Source organism: Labeo rohita, chromosome 22, assembly GCF_022985175.1.
Source record: "Labeo rohita strain BAU-BD-2019 chromosome 22, IGBB_LRoh.1.0, whole genome shotgun sequence".
Lineage (NCBI taxonomy): Eukaryota > Metazoa > Chordata > Actinopteri > Cypriniformes > Cyprinidae > Labeo > Labeo rohita.
The window spans coordinates 33,515,362-33,538,757 of NC_066890.1; the positions used below are offsets into that span (position 1 = coordinate 33,515,362).

Genomic DNA, 23,396 nt, shown 5'->3' on the forward strand with positions numbered 1-23,396 from the left:
ACAGAGCATTTGTCCTAACACAACTGACAAAATAATGAATCAAATATTGTCATTAAGCTTGCCAAATTATTAATTTAGCACAATAAGGGGATATATTATTCAGCCACCTAGTTTGTTTATCAAAAAAGAATACTGATGTCCTGACTTTTTGGCTGACATGAAATGCACCCCTAAATTTATAATGATAGTAAGTAAAAAGCACATAAAACCACTCTAAAAACATCAATATTGATCTAAAACTCTTTGGAGTAGTCATTATTTTAACTCTTCATCTGATAGTCTCAAGATCTTTGATTCTTAATTAAATGTTCATCTCAGGTGTGTTCAGCCACTTGTAATGTATAACATGAGGCGTATCATGTGTCGCGCGCTCAAGAGCACGCGCTTGAAGCATCTTAGTGGTCGCGCTGTTTTGCTTACACACCTGACAGCCGACAAACAAGTCAAGAAAACAGTTTACTTATGTACTAAGTGATTTAAACAGACTTTATCGCAGATATGGATGTGTGGGCTTGTGAGTGAGAACGAGCTAGCGCGTGCACGCGCGCTCTCCACTGTCCCTGGGTCGTCGCGGTTGCTTAGCTGCCCGGTGTTTAACGACTACAGCAGGTCACTTGAAACACAAAAACAAACCGACGAGAGACACGTGTTTATTTGAAGAGGGTCGCCGGCCTTTGTCATGTATATTATGCTATGAAAAGACCATCTGGAGTACCAGCTACTTTACAGAGGAACCGGCTTAATTGCAGTTAATTTAATAAGGACTTTATTTTCGCCTGACTTGTAGTGTTTGACTCTGACAGAGGCCTGGGGGCGATAATTTACGACGCGCAATTTTAGGAATTTACGCGAGACTCGCGTCGTCATGGCAACCAGCTTAAGTTAATAAACAATAAAGTGTATTTCCTAGTGCGCTTAGAAAACGCGCTGTGTGTAAATATAAGAGTTTATGATACGAACTGGATAAGGAGGATAAAACAGTAGCTTAATGTGGGGAAGAGAGAGTTTTTGTAAAAGAAACGGACGTGGGATTCAGGAATGGCCGGATGGATGTAAATACGAGGGGGAATTCGTGAATAACCTGAAGCACGGCACTGGTGTCTTCACATGGCCAAATGGAGAGGTATGTTTGACTTCAAAAAAGTTTTAATTTGTTTTAATTTTGCACAAACATGTTTGATAAACAGTCATACAACGTTAATAACAAGTAGCTCATTTTAAAAACATCCAATATCACTATTCCACCTTCTAGTTCTTGACTGCATCTAACAATTAAAATCAACAGTGTCATAAATTTTACAATCTACCGAATTTATATTCAGTTACTTGCAGTGTTGAGAAGGTTACTTTGGAAATGTAATAGGTTACAGATTACAAGTTACTTGATTTAAAATGTAATAAGTAGTGTAACTTTTCAATTACTTTATTAAAGTAATGTAACATTACTTTTAATTACTTTTTGATTACTTTTCTAAATTTCTAATATTTTCAACTGTTAATCATTTTGAAGCATTTAAACCAGGCAGAGTTAATCTTACAGTAGTGTTCAACACTGATTACTGTCGGACTTTCAAAATACTTCATCACTTGAATTAAGATTATAATAAGTAAGGGATAATATATATGTCTTTATTTTGCGATAACAACTGGCTGAATGTACATTATCTCACTTATTACACAGCTGCTTGATAGATTATTTAGATGTTTCGTGGCAAAATTATTAGACACAAAACACTCATCTGAGTTGAAATATTTGTACGCAAAGCTTCCACCAAGAAATCAGTTGCTAGCAAACGGCAAGTTCAAACTAGACATTTTAGGGATACAGTGCAGACATACCAGTTTCTTACACAACATTTCACCACATAAATAATTAAGTAGTAGTACTAGTTTGTTAGTTATCTTATAATCCATTACAATGTACAAAAAAAAAAAAAAAAAAAAATGGCAGCAGCTGCATTTGTATGAAACAATAGAGCAAGTCCACAATACCAGGATGACAGAATTAAGAAATTGTCCACATAATATTGAATTAAGCTTTAATATTTTATTAGCTAACCAAACGCAAAGCTTCCACAAAGAAAAATTATCAAGCATATAGCACTGACTCAAGTTGCCCTGAATGAGTCTGAGCTGTGTAATAATTTAATTTAAAGCACAGCCACCACAAGACTTTTTTGGGCTTTTTATGCCTTTCATTGTGATAGGACAGTAGAGAGATGACAGGAGAGAGTTGGGAGGAGAGAGGGGAGCGGGATCGGCAAAGGACCTCGAGACGGGAATCGAACTCGGGTCACCGTGAGGGCAGTTGCGCTATATGTCATAACAAGATCATAACATAAATAACATCATAACAAGAAATAGTTTAATAGCTATGATACTGGGTTTGAAATCAAATGTTTGCATTGTTATGACAGAAAACACTAGCATCTAAGAATGCCTTGGAAAAAACAATCTTAAAAAATAAAGTTTATGCATAAAACCAAATAGGAAATAAAACAGTTATTGAATAAGCATGTGTCCGATTCTGTGTCCTAAACACCTGAAACATTTTAGAGCAGTCAATGCAATTTAAAAGAAGTCAATTGAATCTGTAAGTGGGGGTGTGTGTGTGAAAAAATTCAGATGTAATCCCCTTTGTAATCACTGGCATTTTTCAAAAGTAACTGTAATTTAATTACACATTTTTTCTTAGTAACTGTAACTAATTACAATTACATTTATTTTGTAATTAAATTACGTAATTCCGTTACATGTAATTAGTTACTCCCCAACACTGGTTACTTGTAATAAAAGTACAAGTCATGTTTGGCATTTTTTAGGGGTTTAAGCCCGTAGCGCTAAATTGTTAATGTTAAAGGGATAGTCATTAATTACCTTCGTTCATCTTCAGAACACAAATTAAGATATTTTTGATTAAATCCGAGAGCTTTCTGATCCTGCATAGACAGAAATGCAACTGACATGTTCAAGGCCCAGAAAGGTAGCAAGGACATCCTTAAAATAGTCCATGTGACATCAGTGGTTCAACTGAAGCTGCTAGAATACTTTTTGTGCACAAAGAAAACCAAAATAGTGACTTTATTCAGCAATTTATTTTCTTTTGTGTCTGTCTTTGACGTGCGTTTATATGAGTACCACAACGGATTCGAACGCCATCTGGCTATTTAGAATTTTTGTAAAAACCTACTTTTGCGAACAAGTCCTAAGTTTTTTATGCCCGATCTGAACCAAACCAGTGCAGAATTTTTTTTTCTGGACAGTAAATATTAATAATCAAGGTTGGGTTTTTGACTCACTGTCGCAAATGGCATGCCAAAACATTTGAAAGAGGTTGGGCAACTTTTCCTAAAACGACTATAACTTTTCAACAAAACGAAATATTTACGTCAAACTCAATACACACATGTAAGACCTCAATGTAAGGTCACATTGTGTGGCGATATAACATGACAAAAATTTAAGAAACGGATATAACTATGCATCCGTTTGTCTGATTGACTTGAAAATTCACATGCAGTGTGAATCTATGAGCATGTTTGTGTATCTCAAAAACTTGGGGCTTGGGGGCGATATCGCATTTTTCAAGCATGTAAACGATTGCATATTGTGCAACTTTTCACACATACACATGATATTCATATCATATGATAGATCTCCGCATTATGAACGACGTTGCCTCAAGAAACTCTGCTGTTAATCAAATAATATGTTAATTATTCAAGATTATTTAAAAAACCTACTTTTGCAAACTAGGTTTTTCGCTCAACCTAAATAAAACCACTGCAGCCCAATTCTCTGGACTCTCCAGGTCAGTAATTATAAAAAAGAGACATCATATTTCTATGGTAAATACCTAGAATTACCATAAATGCCCTTTTTAATCATTGATTTAGGTAGATACTAGTCTGCTAAATAATAGGTAATGTCTTTTTTTTTGTATTTGCTCAAATACCTTAAAGGCCTTGAACTGACTTTTTTTTGTATTTTTAATTTTATATTTTTTTGTTTAATTAATTTTTTTTTTTTTTTTTTTGTTCATTAACTTTAAATAAATATATGATTTTCAGGCCCTTTTTTTCTAATTTTTCCGTTCATTGATTTTCAGTTTTCAAGAAATAAACATTAAATGTTAATGTTTATTGATAGAAAATTGCAAAATCAACAAGTGGAAATTAATAGTGAATACACAGAAAATAAACCGGCTCAGATAATATTTAATTGTAGTTGAAACTGAAAAATGTATGTATGCATTTGTTTGTTTGTTTATTTGATTTACAGGCCCTTTTTTGTAAAATTGCAGAGTTAACGAATAAGAAAGAATATAAAATAAACAAGCTTATATAAAATTTACTTGTACTTGAAAAATCGTTTATTTTTATATATTTCTGTTTGATTTGCATGGCCTTTTTGCACTTTATTATTGGAAAGTGGCAGAAACACAACTTTTATTTTATTTAATTATTATTGTAAAATTATTTAAAATTGTTTTTATTTTAATATTAAAATTATATTTCTATAATTATTTCATTTTATTAATTATTTTATAAAATGATTTTATTGCTTATTTTTTATTATTCACTGTAAACATTATTGAGCATTTTCCATTTTCCACAAAATTATTGTCATGTTTTATTCAGTTCTATAAAGGTTCATTTTTTAAGGATTATCGGCATGGGAAAGGCATGTATTCCTGGCCTGATGGATCCAAATACACAGGAAAGTTTTATTTGAACCGAAAAGAAGGATATGGAGTACAAGTTTTCCCAGACGGATCAACTTTTGAGGTGAATAATTCATAGCTCACTAACAATAATATTGTTTTCATCACATAATACAAAATGAAACCAAATCTCTTTTACTCATCTACAGGGTCTGTATCATGCTGATGAACGCTTTGGCCCCGGGGTCATGACGTACCCTGATGGGCGGCAGGATGTGGGCCTTTGGCACAGAGAGAGGCTACTGCGACTCTGCACCACACTGGAGAGCGGCTTCAGTCTGGAGGACTTCCCAGAACATATGAGAAGACTGCCTAGGAATCACCTGAAACAACCTCAGCTTCTTCTTGATGTGGAGTCGAGTAGAGAGACCGATCAGGGTCTATCAGAGGACAAGGACCGTTTCATCCTTCCTCCAGATATAGAGAGCTACTCCACAGATTCAGACCATCTGCCCATCCCCAGATGTCTACGACGGGAACTGGACCTTCACTTTTTTGGTACGAGTGACGTCAGCAAAGAGCAGCAATCACCATCAACAGCCTTGCCACTACAACAGCGCATGAATGCACACATTCAGAGACACAGGTAAGGAGACTGTTGCTTTGTAACCGGGGCTCGTTACAAACAGTGTTTATTTATTTTATGTTATTTATGAATACTGGCAATTAATTATAATGAAATCATATACATATAATTACTAATTTGCCGTAAATACATACGAATAATTTAATCTGCAAAAGGCTTGATTTCCAGAATAATATTAGTTTACAAATATTTTAAAAGTTGTTTTTTATTTTAGATTTTAAATATTTTATTTTTGAACAATATTTTATTTTTTGAAGTAAATCACAATTTATTCTACAAAGTAGATAAAATGGTATTTTTTTCAGAATGATGAAGTTAGATTGAAGATTTTTTAAAACGTCTAATGTATTATTTTAATACATGCATTAATATTGGCATAATGCACAAAAAAGAATTATGTATTTAATTATTTTAAGTATAGATTAATTATATTTTATTATATTTGTTAGTATGGCAGAGCGGATATATACTGCTATATATGCCTTTCTGTCATATAAACGTAATCAATATTTGCCCAAAGATGGCATTTTATTTTTTATTTTATTTTATTTTATTTTATTTTATTTTATTTTATTTTATTTTATTTTATTTTTTTTATTTTATTTTATTTTTAAATACTGGCAATTAATTATAATGAAATCATATTATTATTAATTTGATGTAATAAATAAGAATAATAGTTTAATCTGCAAAGTACTTGATTTTCAGAATAATATTAGTTCACAAATATTTTTGTATTATTATTATTCTTATTAAAAAAAACATTTTATTTTTGAAGTTAAAAAAATAATAAGAATATAATTTAAGTAGATTTTTTTTTCAGAATGAAGTTAGATTAGAAATATTTTTAAAAGCCTATATTACTTAATAAATGCATTAATATTAACATAATGCACTGTAAAAAGGAATATGTATTTAATTATATAGACTATTTTTAGATTAATTATATTTTGTTATATTTGTCAGTATAGCAGCGTGCATGTACTGTTATATATGCCTTTCTGTCATATAAATAGTAATCAATATTTGCTAGAAGGTGATTTATTTTATTTTATTTTATTTTATTTTTAAACACTGGCAATTACTTATAATGAAACCATATGATTATAGAATAGAATAATAATATTTCCAGAATGTTATTAGATTACAAATGTTTTAAAAGTTGATTTTTATTTTTTTTATTTTATATTTTAAGAATATTTAAGAATATTTTATTTTTGAAGTAAATAAATCGATAATAAATACAAAGCATATACATTTTTCAGAATGGTGAAGTTAGATTACAAATATTTTAACAAATTCTATTATATTTCTTTTTAATAATGCATTAATATTGACATAAATCACTGAAAAAGGAATATGTATTTAATTATATTACCTATTTTTAGAGTAATTATATTTTATTATATTTGTCAGTATGGCAGAGCGGTATATGTATATATATATATATATACTGGTATATGTATGTCATATAAATAGTAAATAATATTTACCAGAAGTTGGAATATTATTATATTTTATTTTATTTTATTTAGTTTTATTTTATTTTAAATGCATTAATTATAACAATTTTAATTAATATTTGCCAGAAGATAGCATTTTATTTTGTTTTAATGTATTAAATGTAATAATTTAATTCATTCATTCATTCATTTACTTACATTTTCCCCCGCAGATCTGAGACAGACGCATTAGACTGGGACGTTGCTGCTGTTCTGAATATGAACAGGACTCAATTCGGACCCAAAGGTCCCTTGGAGCTGAACTCAGAGAAACTAATCAAGGAAGCTTCACACGGTGAATGCAGGAATGTTTACCGAATCCTCAGAGATGAAAAAGTCCACCCTGACGTGAGTGACGCACGGGGACATACAGCTCTCATAGCAGCTACGGTAAGCTTCAATTTGTGCAAGATATAATCAAAGTCAGTAGAAAATGCTCATTGCAAATTGCTTCTAGTCAAGTAAACAGTGACTAATATTGGCCAGAAGGTGGCAGCATTGGTTTTCATTTTTCACAGTTGATAGGACCATTGGATAAATGGATAAAATACAGCTTTTTAGATCTGATGATCAGTGAGGTTTGTTGTGTCTCTGTGTAGGTTAATTGTCATAATGATGTCATCCACATACTGTTGGACAACGGAGCCGATGTTAATAAATTAAATGATGAAGGCATGTCCGCTCTGGCTGTTTGTCATGTCCTCTACTACCCACTTCAGTCTTTACACGAGACGCTGGCTGAAAGAGTGACACAGAATATCAGCCCAGAACCACAGGTAATAATATACAGAGAGGAAGTTTGGAATGCATTATGGGTATTTCTCTCCTTCATTTCTCGTTCCTCCTTTTTTCTGTCCGTTACGCTTAAGATCAAGCCTTTGGAAGACGTCTCCCATGAATCCTCTCCAGATCCAATGACAGAAACACCCAAAGATGAAAGCGGCCAAGAGACATTTGAGACGCCAACAGAAAGCGACCAAGCTGACCGAAGTCTTGAACCAGAGAACCTCAATAACTTGGAGAAACTTGAAGAGCAAATAAATGAAGACGAGATAGTTCCTCAGCCTGACCAAGCAGAAGAACCTCAACCTCATTTTCAAATCAATGAAGATACAGACCCAAACAACGAGGTAGTCCTTCAATTTGAAATGTGAAGAAGACAAACCAATAGAAGAGCCACATGTTATCATCATGTCAAGATCTATTCAAGTATTTGATGATAAAATCCCAGTGGGTTCTGTATCGTGGAGAGAGAAGGAAGCAAAGACAGTTGTTGACACTGAGGAAGAGATGACAGATCTGGAGATTGAAGAAAACCTGGAGAGGAGCATCAGATCAGATGATCCTACTTTTGATTCCGCACGTTCTATGGCTAGTTTTCACATTGACGTCACAGAGGAGATCCTGCAGAAGAGTGCTGAGATCCTGTGCCAGACAGGAACAGTGACTCCAGCAGACACCCAGGAGACGGTCCGGAAAATTGCACTGCTGAAGACAGAGTCAGTAGGCAAATTCATACAATACTGAAGGGGAAAAAAAATTACATTCAATTAAATTACATTTTCATGAAAACTAGTCATATTTTCTACCAAAAATTCTTATTCGTGTATTTTTAGTATTAGTGTATTGATTATTCAGTGAAATATAAATATTTTTAAATGTGTAATATTAATTAATATGAATAAAAAAATAAAATAATATATATATATATATATATATATATTTGCATTTCAGTAATGAGAATGAGATTAAAAAATGGCAAGAAATATGATGGGCATGTTATTGTTTGGTGTTGCTATTGTTTGGTAATTTGTTGCTTTGTAATTGGTGATTGTCTGGTCTGACAGACACAGGAATCGATGGACAACAATTAAGCTTCTGTTGGAGAGAGGAGCAGACCCGAATGCCTCTACTGTCCCCATGCCCGTCATCTTCCTGGCTATCAAAGCTGCCCATGTCAAGGGCGTCCGTCGTCTGCTGGAGTGCGGGGCTCGTACAGACATACCTCTACTTCCAGAGGTACCGCCAATCCAATCCAATTAAGTTAAATTAAATTTGTAATTTTAAATGCATAAATATTGACAATGAATCCATAAGAAACCATATAATTTTTAATGAAGTTAATAAATAATAATAATAATAATAATAATAATAACTGCATCCACAAAATACTTAATTTCCAGAATAATACCTTTATTTTATTTTATTTTATTTTATTTTTACTTTATTTTATTAGCAATGCATAAATATTTACAATACATTTAAAATAATAATAATAAAAACCACCAAACAATAACAAACTACCAATCTCTAAATTTTAGTGGAATATCAACAACAATGGAAACTGTATAGTTTTTAATTGTTAATAAATAATAATAATAATTGAATCTACAAAGTACTTAATTTCCAAAACAATATGTTTTATTTTATTTAATTTTATTAGCAATGTGTAAATATTTATTTGTAATAATATAATACAAATATTGTAAATGGTGCTTACTAACCAACTACAATCACTAATTTTTACTAGAATATTGACAGCAACGACAATGAATTCATAAGAAACCATATAATTTTTTAATTAAGTTAATAAATAATAAAAATAATTAAATCTACAAATTATTTAGTTTCCAGATTAATTTAATTTAATTTAATTTATTAATGTGTAAATATTGACAATACATTTAAAATAATAATAGACAACAATAAAAAAATACAAATATTTTAAAAGCTGCTTACTAACCAACTACTAATCACAAAATTTTACTAGAATGACAATGAATTCATAAGAAACCATATAATTTTTAATTAAGTTTACTAGAATATCGACAGCAATGACAATGAATTCATAAGAAGCAATATAATTTTTTAAATTAAGTTAATAAATAATAAAAATAATTAAATCTACAAAGTATTTACTTTCCAGAATAATACATTTTTATTTTATTGTATTTTATTTACAATAATACAATACAGATATTTTAAAAGATGCTTACTAACCAACTACAATGACTGCATTTTACTAGAAAATCAACAGCAATGACAATGAATTCATAAGAAACCATATAATTTTTTTATTATATTACCATATAATTAAATTTTATAAAAGTTAATAAATCATAAAAATAATTGAATCTACAAATTATTACATTTCCAGAATAACAAATATTAGAAATGCGTAAATATTGATAATACGTTTGAATTAATAATATCAAACAATAATATAATGCAAATATTTTACAAGGTGCTTACTAAACAATTACTAAGCACATTTTTTTTTCTAAAATATCAACACCAAGACATCTATTTGCTTATTTTTATTTCTTCTTTTTGTGTTCATAACAGCAAAAGGGTCTATATCCCCTTCACATAGCAGCAGGTTTATCTGGAGCAGAGGGTCCTGAAATCACAGAGCTCCTCCTGCACGCCCTGGCGGACCCTGATGTCAAAGCTCAGGATACCCATGAAGTCTACGAGTTTGACAAGGTCTGAGTAAAACACATGTTTTGTATAAATATTTATTTTCTAATATCTCTAATGAAAGAAACATAAACCCTCAGGACATGTTTGAGCCTCAGGCTTTTAAGAATCAGCATCTCATAGCCTCTGGACCCCTGGCGAAATTCAACGAAGCCCATATTGAAGTTCCTCAGGAAGGCGGGAGGACACCACTACATGTGGCCTGCCAAAGAGACAGCGATTATGCAGTAAGAATACAATATATAGACTGAAACAACTTGATACTCCTAGGAAAAGAAAGTAAATAGATTTTTTACAATCATTTTATAGGTTTTAATTTGCATATATAATTTTATTATTACCATAGAATTATTAATTGGAATGTAAATAAATGATAAGAACTTAGTACTTATTAAATTTAGTTTTAATTATTAATATTAGTAATAGTTTTTAAAATACACCACTTATAAAAAACTACAAGATTGTTAGATAAATAAAAAGAAGTTTTTAATTTCATTTTAAATAAATATGATGGCGTTTTAGTGCCACATTAAAAAAAATAAAAAAAAATCTAAGATTGTGAGATTAAAGGCGTAATATTTAGAGAATAAAGTTGAAATATTACAAGAAAAAAGTCAAAATATTACAAGAATAAAATCAAAATATAACGAGAATAAAGTCAAAATGTTTAGAGAATTTATTCTCAACTTTATTCTCGAAACATTTAGACTTTATTCTTGTAATTTCGACTTTATTTTAGAAATATTTCAACTTTATTCTTAAAATATTTCCACTTTATTCACATAATTTCGAGTTTATTCTTAAAATATTTCAACTTTATTCTCATAACATTTTGACTTTTTTTTTTGTAATTTCAACTTTTAAACTTTATTCTCTAAATATTTAGACTTTATTCTCAAAACATTTTAACTTTATTCACGTAATTTTCGACTTTATTCTCAAAATATTTTGACTTTATTCTCAAAATATTTTGACTTTATTCTCATAACATTTTGACATTTCGACTTTTTTTGACATTTCGACTTTTTTCTAGTAATTTCAACTATTCTCGAAACATTTAAACTTTATTCTCAAAATATTTTGACTTTTTCACATAATTTTGGACTTTATTCTCAAAATATTTTGACTTTATTCTCATAACATTTTGACTTTTTTCTCATAATTTCAACTTTATTCTTGTAATATTTAAACTTTATTCACGTAATTTAGACTTTATTCTTGAAATATTTCTACTTTATTCTCGAAACATTTAAACTTTATTTTCATAATTTCAACTTTATTCTCGTAACATTTTGACTTTTTTTCTCGTAGTTTCAAATTTATTCTTAAAATATTTAGACTTTTTTCACATAATTTTGGACTTTATTCTCAAAATATTTCAACTTTATTCTCGTAAAATTTTGACTTTTTTTTCTTGTAATTTCAACTTTATTCTCAAAATATTTTGACTTTTTTAACATAATTTTCGACTTTATTCTCAAAATATTTTGACTTTATTCTCATAATATTTCAACTTTATTCACATAATTTCGACTTTATTCTTGAAATATTTTGACTATTCTCATAACATTTTGACTTTTTTTCTCGTAAATTCAATAATGAAATATTTGAAAAATAAAGTTGAATTATTTCAAGAATAAAGTCAAAATATTTTGACTTTATTTTTGAAACATTTCGACTTTATTCTTGTAATTTAAAATTTGTTCTCTGCATATTTCGACTTTATTCTTGAAACATTTTGATCTCATAATTTGACTTTATTCTCGAAATATTTCGACTTTATTCTTGTAATATTTTGACTTTATTCTCGTAATATTTCGACTTTATCCTTGTAGTATTTCGACTTTATTTTCATTATTACGACTTTATTCTCGAAATATTATGACTTTAATCTCGTAATCTTAGATTTTTTATTTTTTAACGTGACACTAAAACGGAATCATAAGAAGCCTTATTTTTCTTTCAGAACGCTAGAGATGTGGTGGCACTTCTCCTTTCTCACAACGCAAACCCCAACGATGTGTGGAGTGGCCATTCACCCCTGTCTCTGGCCATTGCGAGTGGCAACGACCTTGTATGTGATCATTTCTTGCATATGTAGTGCAGCTGTTTGCAAGGAATCGTCTTTTATGGCATAATTAAGTACTGTCTATTCAAAGAGACAGAATGAATGTGGAATAATAAGTCGTTACTGAAGGATAAAGGTGAGAACTCTATGGCATCGCATTGACGTGCAGTGTATATTAACGCTGTTTTCCCAGGCTGTGGATGAACTGCTAGCTGGAGGGGCCGATCCTAATCTTCCTCTCACTCGTCATGTGGGCAGTGCTCTCTGTGCCCTTGCCAACATCAGCTACGACCGTGGGCCACATCCACGCAACCAAGTCAAGCTGGTGATCTTCTTTTACTGTTATCCTACGCAGTCCCATGAGAAAATATGTGACTGTGCATGCGTGAGATGTGTTCTTGCTTGCCTGCTCTGTATTTGCACTAGGCATTACAAAATAAAAGTTTATTTTAGCTTAGTTTAGTTAGGTTTAGGGGAAATGTGTGTTTGTTGATATTACTGAATCGTTTAGTACAGATTTATATAAATGTATTTTACAACACAAATGTATTATACAAATGTATATATATTCAGTAAAAAAGCTATAATGATAATAAAATAATATTAATTCTATTTAAAATAAATTAAAACAATTTATATATATTGTTTTATAATTATTTTTTTCTACCTATTTTTTTTTATATTTTGTAGAATATAAGGAAAAATGAGCTTTAATGTATAAAATAAAAATATCTAAATATAAATCAAAATAATTTTCAATATAAATTATTATAGAAATAGAATGAATAGATTTAAAAAGTAGATTTATAAAAAATCTGTTCAGTTTAAAATATTAAATTATTCTATGTATTATAAATATTTGCAAATATATATGTAATAATTATATTATTTTATAATTATAATTATATATATATATATATATATATATATATATATATATATTGAATATATAGAATTATTTAATGTTATTATTTAATATATATAATAAATAATAAGGTAATTATTCTATGTATTGTAATAATAATACATATAATTATTTAATGTTACTATTTAATATATATTATATATAATAAATAATAAAGTAATTATTCTATGTATTGTAATAATATATATATATATATATATATATATATATATATATTTATTGTATAACTATATGTATAGTTTATAATAATAAATAATATTATTAAACAGTAGTAATATCAATTATCATACCATATTTATATATATAAATAAGTGCAAATATGTGTAACAATTATTAAACAGTGATAATAATAATAATAATAATAATTTTATTATTATTTTATTGTAAAAATACATTTCATAAAAATAGATTTAATAGAACATGATTTGGATATATTCTGGACTTTTTAAGCTTTTTAAAGCATCTTCTGTACTGAGAAAAATAAAACTTAAAAATAAGAGTCACTCAGTAGAAACTGGAAATAAAAATGGCATTGAAAGTGACAAACATATCAATGTCAATTTAAAATAAGAAAATAAAACTGGCCCATAAGAAATTGCTTATTGATATTTTCAGTTAGACTGTTCTGATCACTCAAATCAAGGATGAGGAGTATTTATTTTAAATAACTGTTTAATTTACATAAAAGGGTCATGCCCCGTTTCTGAATATGGTTAAAACAAATATTTTTAAAACTTTTTGAAATAATTTATTTTTGTTTCATTTCATTTTCTCTAAAAAAAAGAAAATCTCCAAAATAAAAAACAGTTCTTTTACTGATACCTTCATGATTCATGTTTTTCCTCATCAAGTTGAATTATGACTCACGTTCAGGAACAATTTAGCACCTCAGAGGCTTGCCAATCAAATAACTAGAAAAAATAAATATAATTATTTCTAATCAGTGCGCTCTCTTTATTTCTGTTTCACTTGGTTAAGCTGGAGAAGCTGATCAAAGCGGGAGCTGACATCCTCATGCCTGTTGTGGTGGGCGAAGGCCGCAGGTGCGCTGTGGGAACAGTCGTGGATTATGCGCACTGCGCATTCCAACAGGTGCAGCTTTTCATCGCCACTTCATCCCGTCTTCCAGATCATCTGAAATCTCATTTATCACCTCAACCAATTATGCTCCGCTCACCAGACCGGTTCCGCTTTCCCACCAGAACCAGCGCATGGCCCACACCCCGTACCATGCCCTCAACAAGCATGAGAGACAAGCCTATAACGCCCGCCGGCAGTTGTTAGACCTCATGGGAGATCTGCTGAGACAGGCAGCGATAAGAATGGAGAAGGAACGGAGCCAAGATGTACTCGGTGAGACCGGCCGATTGTTTCTATAAATGCACAACGTTTTATGGATTTTGTCTCACTGCTTTCAGGGCTTGTGCATCCGCTCGAAGGGGTTTGTGTCCTATCGATTGAAATCGCAGGGTGCTAATTTGTGTGTTTGTCTGTTGTTTGAGGTGTCAGTCCCACAGAAAGTTTGTGTCTGCTGGATCAGGATTATTATTGTTATTAATAATATTAATAATAAGTATTATTTATAAAATAAATAAAATATTTTTTTAGACACATCAACCTAAATAATTATATAAATAGAATGAATAGATTTTACAGGTAAATTGATCATAAATAGTTATTCTATTTATCGTTTGTATGTACTAGATTATTATTAATAATAATAATAATAATAATAATAATAATTAATTAAATTATTTGTAAAATGAATACAATCAGGATTATTATTATTATTATTATTGTTGTTGTTGTTGTACCAAATCAGGATTAATAAAAATAATAATTAGTTAACTTATTTGTAAAGTGAATAAATTATAAAATATTATTTTTGTTAATGTTTATTATTAATTTAATTATTTAGAAAATGAATAAAATATTTTTACACATCAACCTGATTATACATAACCTGATTATGATTAAATTGATTTAAAAAAAAAAAAATAAATAAAAATAATAATAATAAAATACGTAATGTATAATGCAAGTGTAAAAAGCATTCCTGTTGGTTCATTAAAAAATGAAAATAAATTAATAATAATAATAATAATAATAACAATTTGTTAAAATATTTATAAAATGTTATATTTATAATATTTATAAAATTATATAAATAGAATGAATAGATTTTTATAGGTACATTTATCATAAATATATTTGTTTAATTTATAGTTTGTATGTACCAGATCCGGATTACTATTACTATTACTATTAATAATAATAATAATAATAATAATAATAATAATAATAATTAATAAAATTATAATTATAATTATAATAATAATTAGTTCAATTATTTAGAAAATGAATAAAATATTTTAGACACATTAACCTAAATTATTATATAAATAAAATATATTTATTCTATTTGTATAAAAAATTGCAAGGTTTTTTTCAAATTAAAGTAACGCATTACATTATTCTATATGTTCTAAATAATATATATATATATATATATATATATATATATGTATGTATAATGCAAGTGTAATAAGCATTCCTGTTGGCTGATTTAAAAAAAAAAAAAAAAAAAAAAAAAAAAAAATATATATATATATATATATATATGTATATATGTATATATGTATATATATATATATATATATATATTTATATGAAGTATGTAATTTACAATAATTAATAATAAGTACAAAAAAGTCATAATTTTAAATTTAGAATTACTAATATTGAACAAATATTAAATTATTCTGTATATTCTAAATAATAAAAATAATATATATGCCTAATATGCATTTTTGTTCTTTGCTGTAACCATGTTATAATAGCACATAATTTAGAATAATTAATAAGTTAAAACTTATTATTAAAAAAAAAACATTTTTAATTTAGAATTACTATTCATTATTCTAAATATATTTAATTATTCTATATATGCTAATAACACAAATAATACATATGTCCAATATGCATTACTGTTATCTGATTTAACAAAATATTATTATAATAGTTATAATAGTGTGTAGTATTAAATAATTAATAATAAATAATAAGAGTAATACTCATATTATTTATAATATAACATTATGTGACTCTGGACCACAAAACCAGTCATAAGGGTCAATTTTTCAAAATTGAGATACATTGTCTAAAAGCTGAATAAATAAGCTTTCACTTGATGTATGGATTGGACAGGACAATATTTGGTCGAGATACAACTATTTTAAAACCTGGAATCTGAGGGTGCAAACAAATCAAAATATTGAGAAAATTGCCTTTAAATTTTCAAAATAAAGTTCTTAACAATGTATATTACTAATCAAATATTAAGTTTTCGTATATTTACAGTAGGAATTACAAAATATCTTCATGGAACATGATCTTTACTTAATTTCCTAATGATTTTTTGCCATAAAAGAAAAATCAATAATTTTGACCCATACAATGTATTTTTGGCTACTGCTACAAATAAACCTCAGCGACTTAAGACTGGTTTTGTGGTCCAGGTTCACATATATTAAAATTATTCTAGATATTTTAAGTAAAAAATTATAACAAAATGTCGTAATAATAATTTAATTTTGAATACTTAAAAATAAATAATTACTGTTACTACGACGACGACTACTACTACTAATTATTATCATTATTTTTTATTGTAAAAATATATCAAGAGATTTAACAGAACATTATTTGGAGACATACATGACTTATGCTTATTACAGCATCATCTGTATTCAGCGAAACAAAACTCACTTTAAGTGTCACTCAGTTAACAAATCACCAGTTGCTAATTTGTGTGTTTGTTTGTCATTTGAGGTGTCAGTCCCGCAGAGAAACTTCTACGTACCGGATCAGGAGCGACACCGAGTCAGCTGAGCTCTCCTGAGGAGAACAACAGGACTTCCTTTAACAAACGCATCAATCAGAGAGTACAGAGGTACTTCAAAAAGCAGTGTTGCAAAGTGTTTTTGTGCTGTTTGTGTTAACTATGTCTGTGCTTATGATTCCAGAAAGCCTCGCTTCAAATATTGCTATGAGTGCGGCCGTTCGGTGGGAGTACAGCTGTTGGCCTGTACCCGCTGTCGTGAGGTCTTCTACTGTAGCAAAACCTGCAAAACCAAAGCGTGGGACGAGCGCCACAGGGACGAGTGTGTCCGTGTGCCAGGCAAGTGTTTTTTGTATAGAGTATAGTTTCTCACAGTATTGTATTGTCTTTAAACAGCACAAAAGGTTTGCGCGGCCTATATGAAGCAGACTCCCAAAATCAGTCGTGTAGTGTTTGAGCAGAGGATTTGTTTTTAAAACAGACAGAAGGTCTTATGGGATTTAAAGAATGAAATGAGAAACGACCCCCTCCTGCAGCGCTTTGTTCCTGTGAGAATATACTGAGGCGAGATGTAGTCTCCAGTAACAACTGTGTTATTTAAGAAGTGTTCGTGAGATAAAGGCCACGCTTCTAGAACAAATGAGGCCAGATCTGAGCGCTGGAGAATCACGCAGAAGTTCAGCGGGGCATCGAGGAACCTGGCACAACCTGATTGCTGTGTATTTAGGGTGTTCACTGTCTGCTTTTCTCTGGAGGATTTGTCTAGCTAATGTTTGTAGATCTAAACAATACTGTATGGCCACCAAACTATTATATATAATATATAATACACACTGGTGTTCAAAAGTTTTTGATCAGTAAGATTTTAAATGTTTTTAAAGAAGTCTCTTATGCTCATCAAGGCTATATTATTAAAAATAGAGAAAAAAATTTAATATTGTGAAATATTATTGCAGTTTAAAATATTGGATTTCTATTTTAATGTATTTTAGAATTTAATTTATTCCTGTGATGCAAAGCTGAATTTTGAGCATCGTTACTCCAGTCCTCAGATTTATTATCAATATTGAAAACAGTTGTGCTGCTTAATATTTTTTTTGGAAGCTGTGATACTTTTTTCAGGATTCTGAAATAGAAATGAATAAAACTGATGAATAAAAAGTTGAAAAGAACAGCAGTTACACAAAACAGAAATCTTTTCTAATAATGTAAGTTTTTGCTATCACTTTTTATCAATTTATTTAAGTATTAAAAAAAAAAGCTGTTGTTTTTAACTAAAAATTAAAAAAAAAGGATCACAGGTTTTAACAAAATATTAAGTAGCACAACTGTTTTCAACATTGATAATAAGTCAGTATATTAGAATGATTTCTGAAGGATCATGAGACACTGAAGACTGGAGTAATGATGCTGAAAATTCAGCTTTGCTTCACAGGAATAAATTACATTTTATAGTATATTCACATAGAAAACAGTTATTTTATACTGAAATAATATAACACAATATTACTGTTTTTTTTAGAATTTTTGATCAAATAAATGCAGCCTTGATGAGCAGAAGAAACGTCTTTTAAAAAACATTAAAAATCTTCCTGATCCCAAACTTTATATTTATAGGTGCCAGGGTTATTTTATGTAATTAAAATAAACTTAAAATAATAATATTCAAATAGTCAATTAAACTTTTTTTTGTTGTTGTTGTAGTTAAAAGAACTAAAACTAAAACTGAAATAGAAAGTTAAAAAAAAATACATAGATATATTAAACAATTAAAACTAATTGAAAAAAAAAAAAAAATATAAATATATATATATATATATATATATATAAATCTAATTTAATAAATCTAAATTTAATAAAACATTTATTATTATTATTATTAATGTTGAAAACAGTTGTGCTGCTTAATATTTTTTAAAAACTGTTATTTTTTAGGATTCTTTTATGAATCAAAAGCTCAAAATAACAAATAAAAAAAAAACAACAAAAAAAAACAATTTTTATTTCAAATAAAAAAACAAAACTTGTGTAACATTAGAAATATATTTACTGTCACATTTAATCAATTTAATGCATCATTGCTTTTTATAAATTAATAAAAAACATCATGTTGATCCTAAACTTCTGAACAGTGTTTATACATATATACAAAATAATGACAAAATATATAATAAAAAATTTGAAAAATAACCACATGTGTGTGCGTATAATTATTAAATATAAAAATAATTATAAAATATATAATACAATTATACAGATAATTAAAAAAAAATTATATAAAATATTCAAAAAATATTTACCTAAATATCTGTGTGTGTGGGTATGTAATTATAAAAAAAATAATAATTCTAAAATATATAATGAAATAATAAATATAATTCAAAAATATATAATAAAAATTCTAAAAATAATTATATAAATATCTCTGTGTCTAATTATAAAAATATAATGAATAATTCAAAAATATATAATAAAATAATACAAATAATCCTGAAATATATAATAAAAAAATTATAAAAATAATTACATAAATATCTGTGTGTGTGTGTGTGTATGTAATTATAGAAATATAGTAATTCTAACATATATAATAAAATAATACAAATAATCCTAAAATATATAATAAAAAAATATAACAATAATTACGTAAATATCTGTGTGTGTGTGTGTCTGTGTGTATGTATTTATAAAAATATAATAATTCTAAAATATGTAATAAAATAAAATAATTAACAAATATGGAATAAAAATTATAAAAATAATTACATAAATATCTCTGTGTAATTGTAAAAAAAAAAAAAATAAAAATACAACAAAAATATATAATAAAATAATACAAATAATCCTAAAATATATAATAAAAAATCTGTGAAAATAAAAAATATCTGTGTGTGTGTGTAATTATAAAAATATAATAATTCTAAAATATATAATAAAGTAATAAATATAATTAAAAAAATATAGAATAAAAATTATAAAAATAATTACATATCTGTGTGTGTGTGTGTGTGTGTAATTATAAAAATATAATAATTCTAAAATATATAATAAAGTAATAAATATAATTCTAAAATATAGAATAAAAATTATAAAAAATAATTACATAAATATCTCTGTGTAATTATAAAAATATAATAAATAGTTCTAAAATATATAATAAAGTAATAAAAATAATTCTAAAATATATCATAAAAATTATAAAAATATATAAATATCTGTGTGTGTGTGAAATTATAACATATAATAAATAATTCTAAAATATATAATAAAATAAAAATTATTGTAAATTATATAATAAACATTATATATATATATATATAAATATAGAATAAATAATTGTAAAATATGCAATAAAATAATGTTTAAAAATATAATAAAAAATTATAATTACGTAAATATTGGGGTGTGTGTGTGTGTGTGTGTATATATATATATATATATATATATATAGTTATATAAATTAATTTAGCATTTGTAGGAAGTATAATCTCAAAATGGCTTATTACTAAGATGAACTGATGCATACTGTTTCTGTTGTGTTTTCACAGTGGTGAGTGGAAAAAGCAGCAGAGATAAATGCGCATCTATCGGACCATGTTCACCTCAGTCCACCAAAGACGCTAAAGGCAAGACCTTCCACCTGAGCGTGACCCCAGAAATACCAGAATATGACCCAAACGAAAATTACAGCTTTATTTAGAACGTGTTACATGTTACACTTCAATTTTAGCTGTGTAAAAAGTTGCTAGTGAGACTAAAAGACTTGAAGAAGTTCAAGGTCTGGTAGAAATGAATAGAACATCCATTTAGTTTGAACAACTGTGCATGTTTATTACGTAAAACAGACCAAATTTACAAATTCATACCTCAAATAAAATGCTAGTGCTGAAATATAACAAAAATCAAATGTTCCGTAACACACATCTCTGCTTGTCTCGAATGAGCGTGTTGCGCTCAGTCTGTCACTGTCATATGAAACACATTACGCTTGTGTTTGAGCCCTTCTCAATGTCCATTCATTGAGTCATGCGATCGACTAAGAGTATACAATGTGCTTTTCATTTATACCGGACAACCGAGTACAAAAACGAACCTTCCTGTGACAGAGATCGTACACTACATCATGTACATTCTCAACTGCGTTTATACATTCCACAACTTTTTACATTTCGCATCTGACAAAACCAGGTCCTTGTGAATTCAGCTCTAGTTGTGCATCGAAAAAAGGAACACTCGATAAAAACACGGAGATCGTCGTTTGACACATTTAGGGAATAGATGTTGATATTGTGCAAGACGTTTTTGTCGGAATGTTTTTTAGTTGTTGTTCATCTGATCACTAGTTCAGAAATATCGTGACATTACGCTCGTAAATCTGAATAAGCTCCTTGGAAGAGTTTTAAAACATCACTGCCGCAAGTCTAATTAATCAAATTGCTCTGGAATCAAAATCGTAAAGTTGTCATTACGTCGTACAAGCTTTTTTGATTAAAAGTGACAGGTTTCATTTTAAAAGTACATTCTGTAAATGACTGCTTCCCATTGGCTTTGGCTATAACGAAATTCCATTCAAGGCAAATCATATCATTCAAGGCTGACACATGCTTCTATTTAACTTGCCGTCGGTGCTGAAAGTTCTCCAGAAGTGACATTACGAATATGAGTTTGCACTGCTCTGAGCAATAACGCAGCCATGAGTTTCCAAATGCAAGTTATGGGTGAGTGTTTTTGTGCATTCTTGTCCTTTGGACATTTATTGTTTTACATTTACATTTCAAACGAGAGAATCTCATGTCCAGGTCATATTTTACACCAAAATCAGAGAGAAAAAAATGTTTTGCATTAAATTTTTTAAATTATTTTGCATTCTTCAAGCCAATTAAGTCAAGAACCAGTCAAGTTCTAATGAATTTTTTTATTAATTTAAAGTCTCATTTGAATGAGAATCATCCTATTTGGAATATTTACAATATTTTAAAAATCGGAAAAAAAAATTAAAAAAAAGAAAAAAGTATTGTGTAGATTTTTTGTGCTAAATTCTGATAATTATGAAACAACTGATTCATAACTGATGATTCTTCTTATGATGATTCTCCTATGGGCAAATATTTATTTAAAATATAAATCTAATAGTATTGTTAATAAGTTTGCTTATTTTATGAGTGGTTAGATGTTTATTAATGTAACACAAGACAGATGTACAAATGTGGAAAATATTAAGACAAGCTTAAATAAAAATATTTTTATTTTATTTTATTTTATTTTATTTTATTTTGCATTCTTCAAGCCAGTTAAGTCAAGAACCAGTCAAGTTCTAATGAAATTTTTATTAATTTAAAGTCTCATTTGAATGAAAATCATCCCATTTGGAAACAATATTTTAAAAATCAGTAAAAAAAAATTATAATAATATTGTGTAGTTGTTTTGTGCTAAATTCTGATAATTATAAAACAACTGAAAAAAAAATATTCTTCTCATGATGATTCTCCTATGGGCAAATATTTATTTAAAATATAAATCTAATAGTAATGTTAATAAGTTTGCTTATTTTATGAGTGGTTAGATGTTTATTAATGTAACACAAGACAGATGTACAAATATGGAAAATATTAAGACAAGCTTAAATATAAATGATTAAGAAAATAATTAAGAAATGCAATAATAATTTAATGCAAAACATTTTTTGTTGTTTTTCTTTTGATGTTGGTGCGAAAACATTTCTTGACAGATTTTTTTCTTTTTCTTTTGTGAAATTCATCTGTTATTGCAGCTTGCTATCATACAAAATTGCAGACTCAACCAAGTGAATCACAGTTAAAAAAAAAAACAAAAAAAACACCATTACATAATTCAGATATTCAGCAATTTCGTATTTCAATTCATGTCCATGCCAAAGTTCATACATTTTGTAATCTAAAAGGGATCAGACTGATGTCGTGTTTTGTAATTATGTCCGTCTGTGAAATATTTAAGACAAAAAGGACAGTTGTGCAAAGACGAACTGGCGTAACTCAAGCATGGTGAAATGAAACACGACTTGGTGACTGTGACTTTAAGAGCAAGGAATTGTGGGTAAGTCGCTTAGTGGCTGAGAACCTCGTATTGTAAATCTAAACCGGCATCTCCCTGTCCAGTTTGTCTTTTTACATTCAAAGGTAAAAAAAAAAAAAAAAAGATGTCAATAGATGTAACAAGTCAGCGCTTAAATCTGACGTATATTACAAAACATAAAAATACACAGAAACAAAATTCCTTTTCCACCTGTTCTCA

At 28.2% G+C, this 23,396-nt stretch overlaps 1 protein-coding gene across 1 annotated transcript; it reads left to right on the top strand.

Annotated features, from left to right (window-relative positions):
• The first annotated feature begins 619 nt into the window (after nucleotides 1–619).
• Nucleotides 620–20,825, top strand: ankmy1 (ankyrin repeat and MYND domain containing 1). The gene is made up of 17 exons (XM_051094262.1): nucleotides 620–1,123; nucleotides 4,641–4,787; nucleotides 4,873–5,309; nucleotides 6,985–7,201; nucleotides 7,411–7,587; nucleotides 7,681–7,941; nucleotides 7,988–8,310; nucleotides 8,659–8,830; nucleotides 10,157–10,297; nucleotides 10,372–10,518; nucleotides 12,258–12,365; nucleotides 12,553–12,684; nucleotides 14,263–14,376; nucleotides 14,487–14,637; nucleotides 17,116–17,236; nucleotides 17,310–17,464; nucleotides 20,674–20,825. The coding sequence occupies exons 1-17, from the start codon at nucleotides 989–991 to the stop codon at nucleotides 20,823–20,825; spliced, it is 3,090 nt and encodes a 1,029-aa protein (XP_050950219.1). The 5' UTR covers nucleotides 620–988.
• The last annotated feature ends 2,571 nt before the right edge of the window (nucleotides 20,826–23,396 follow it).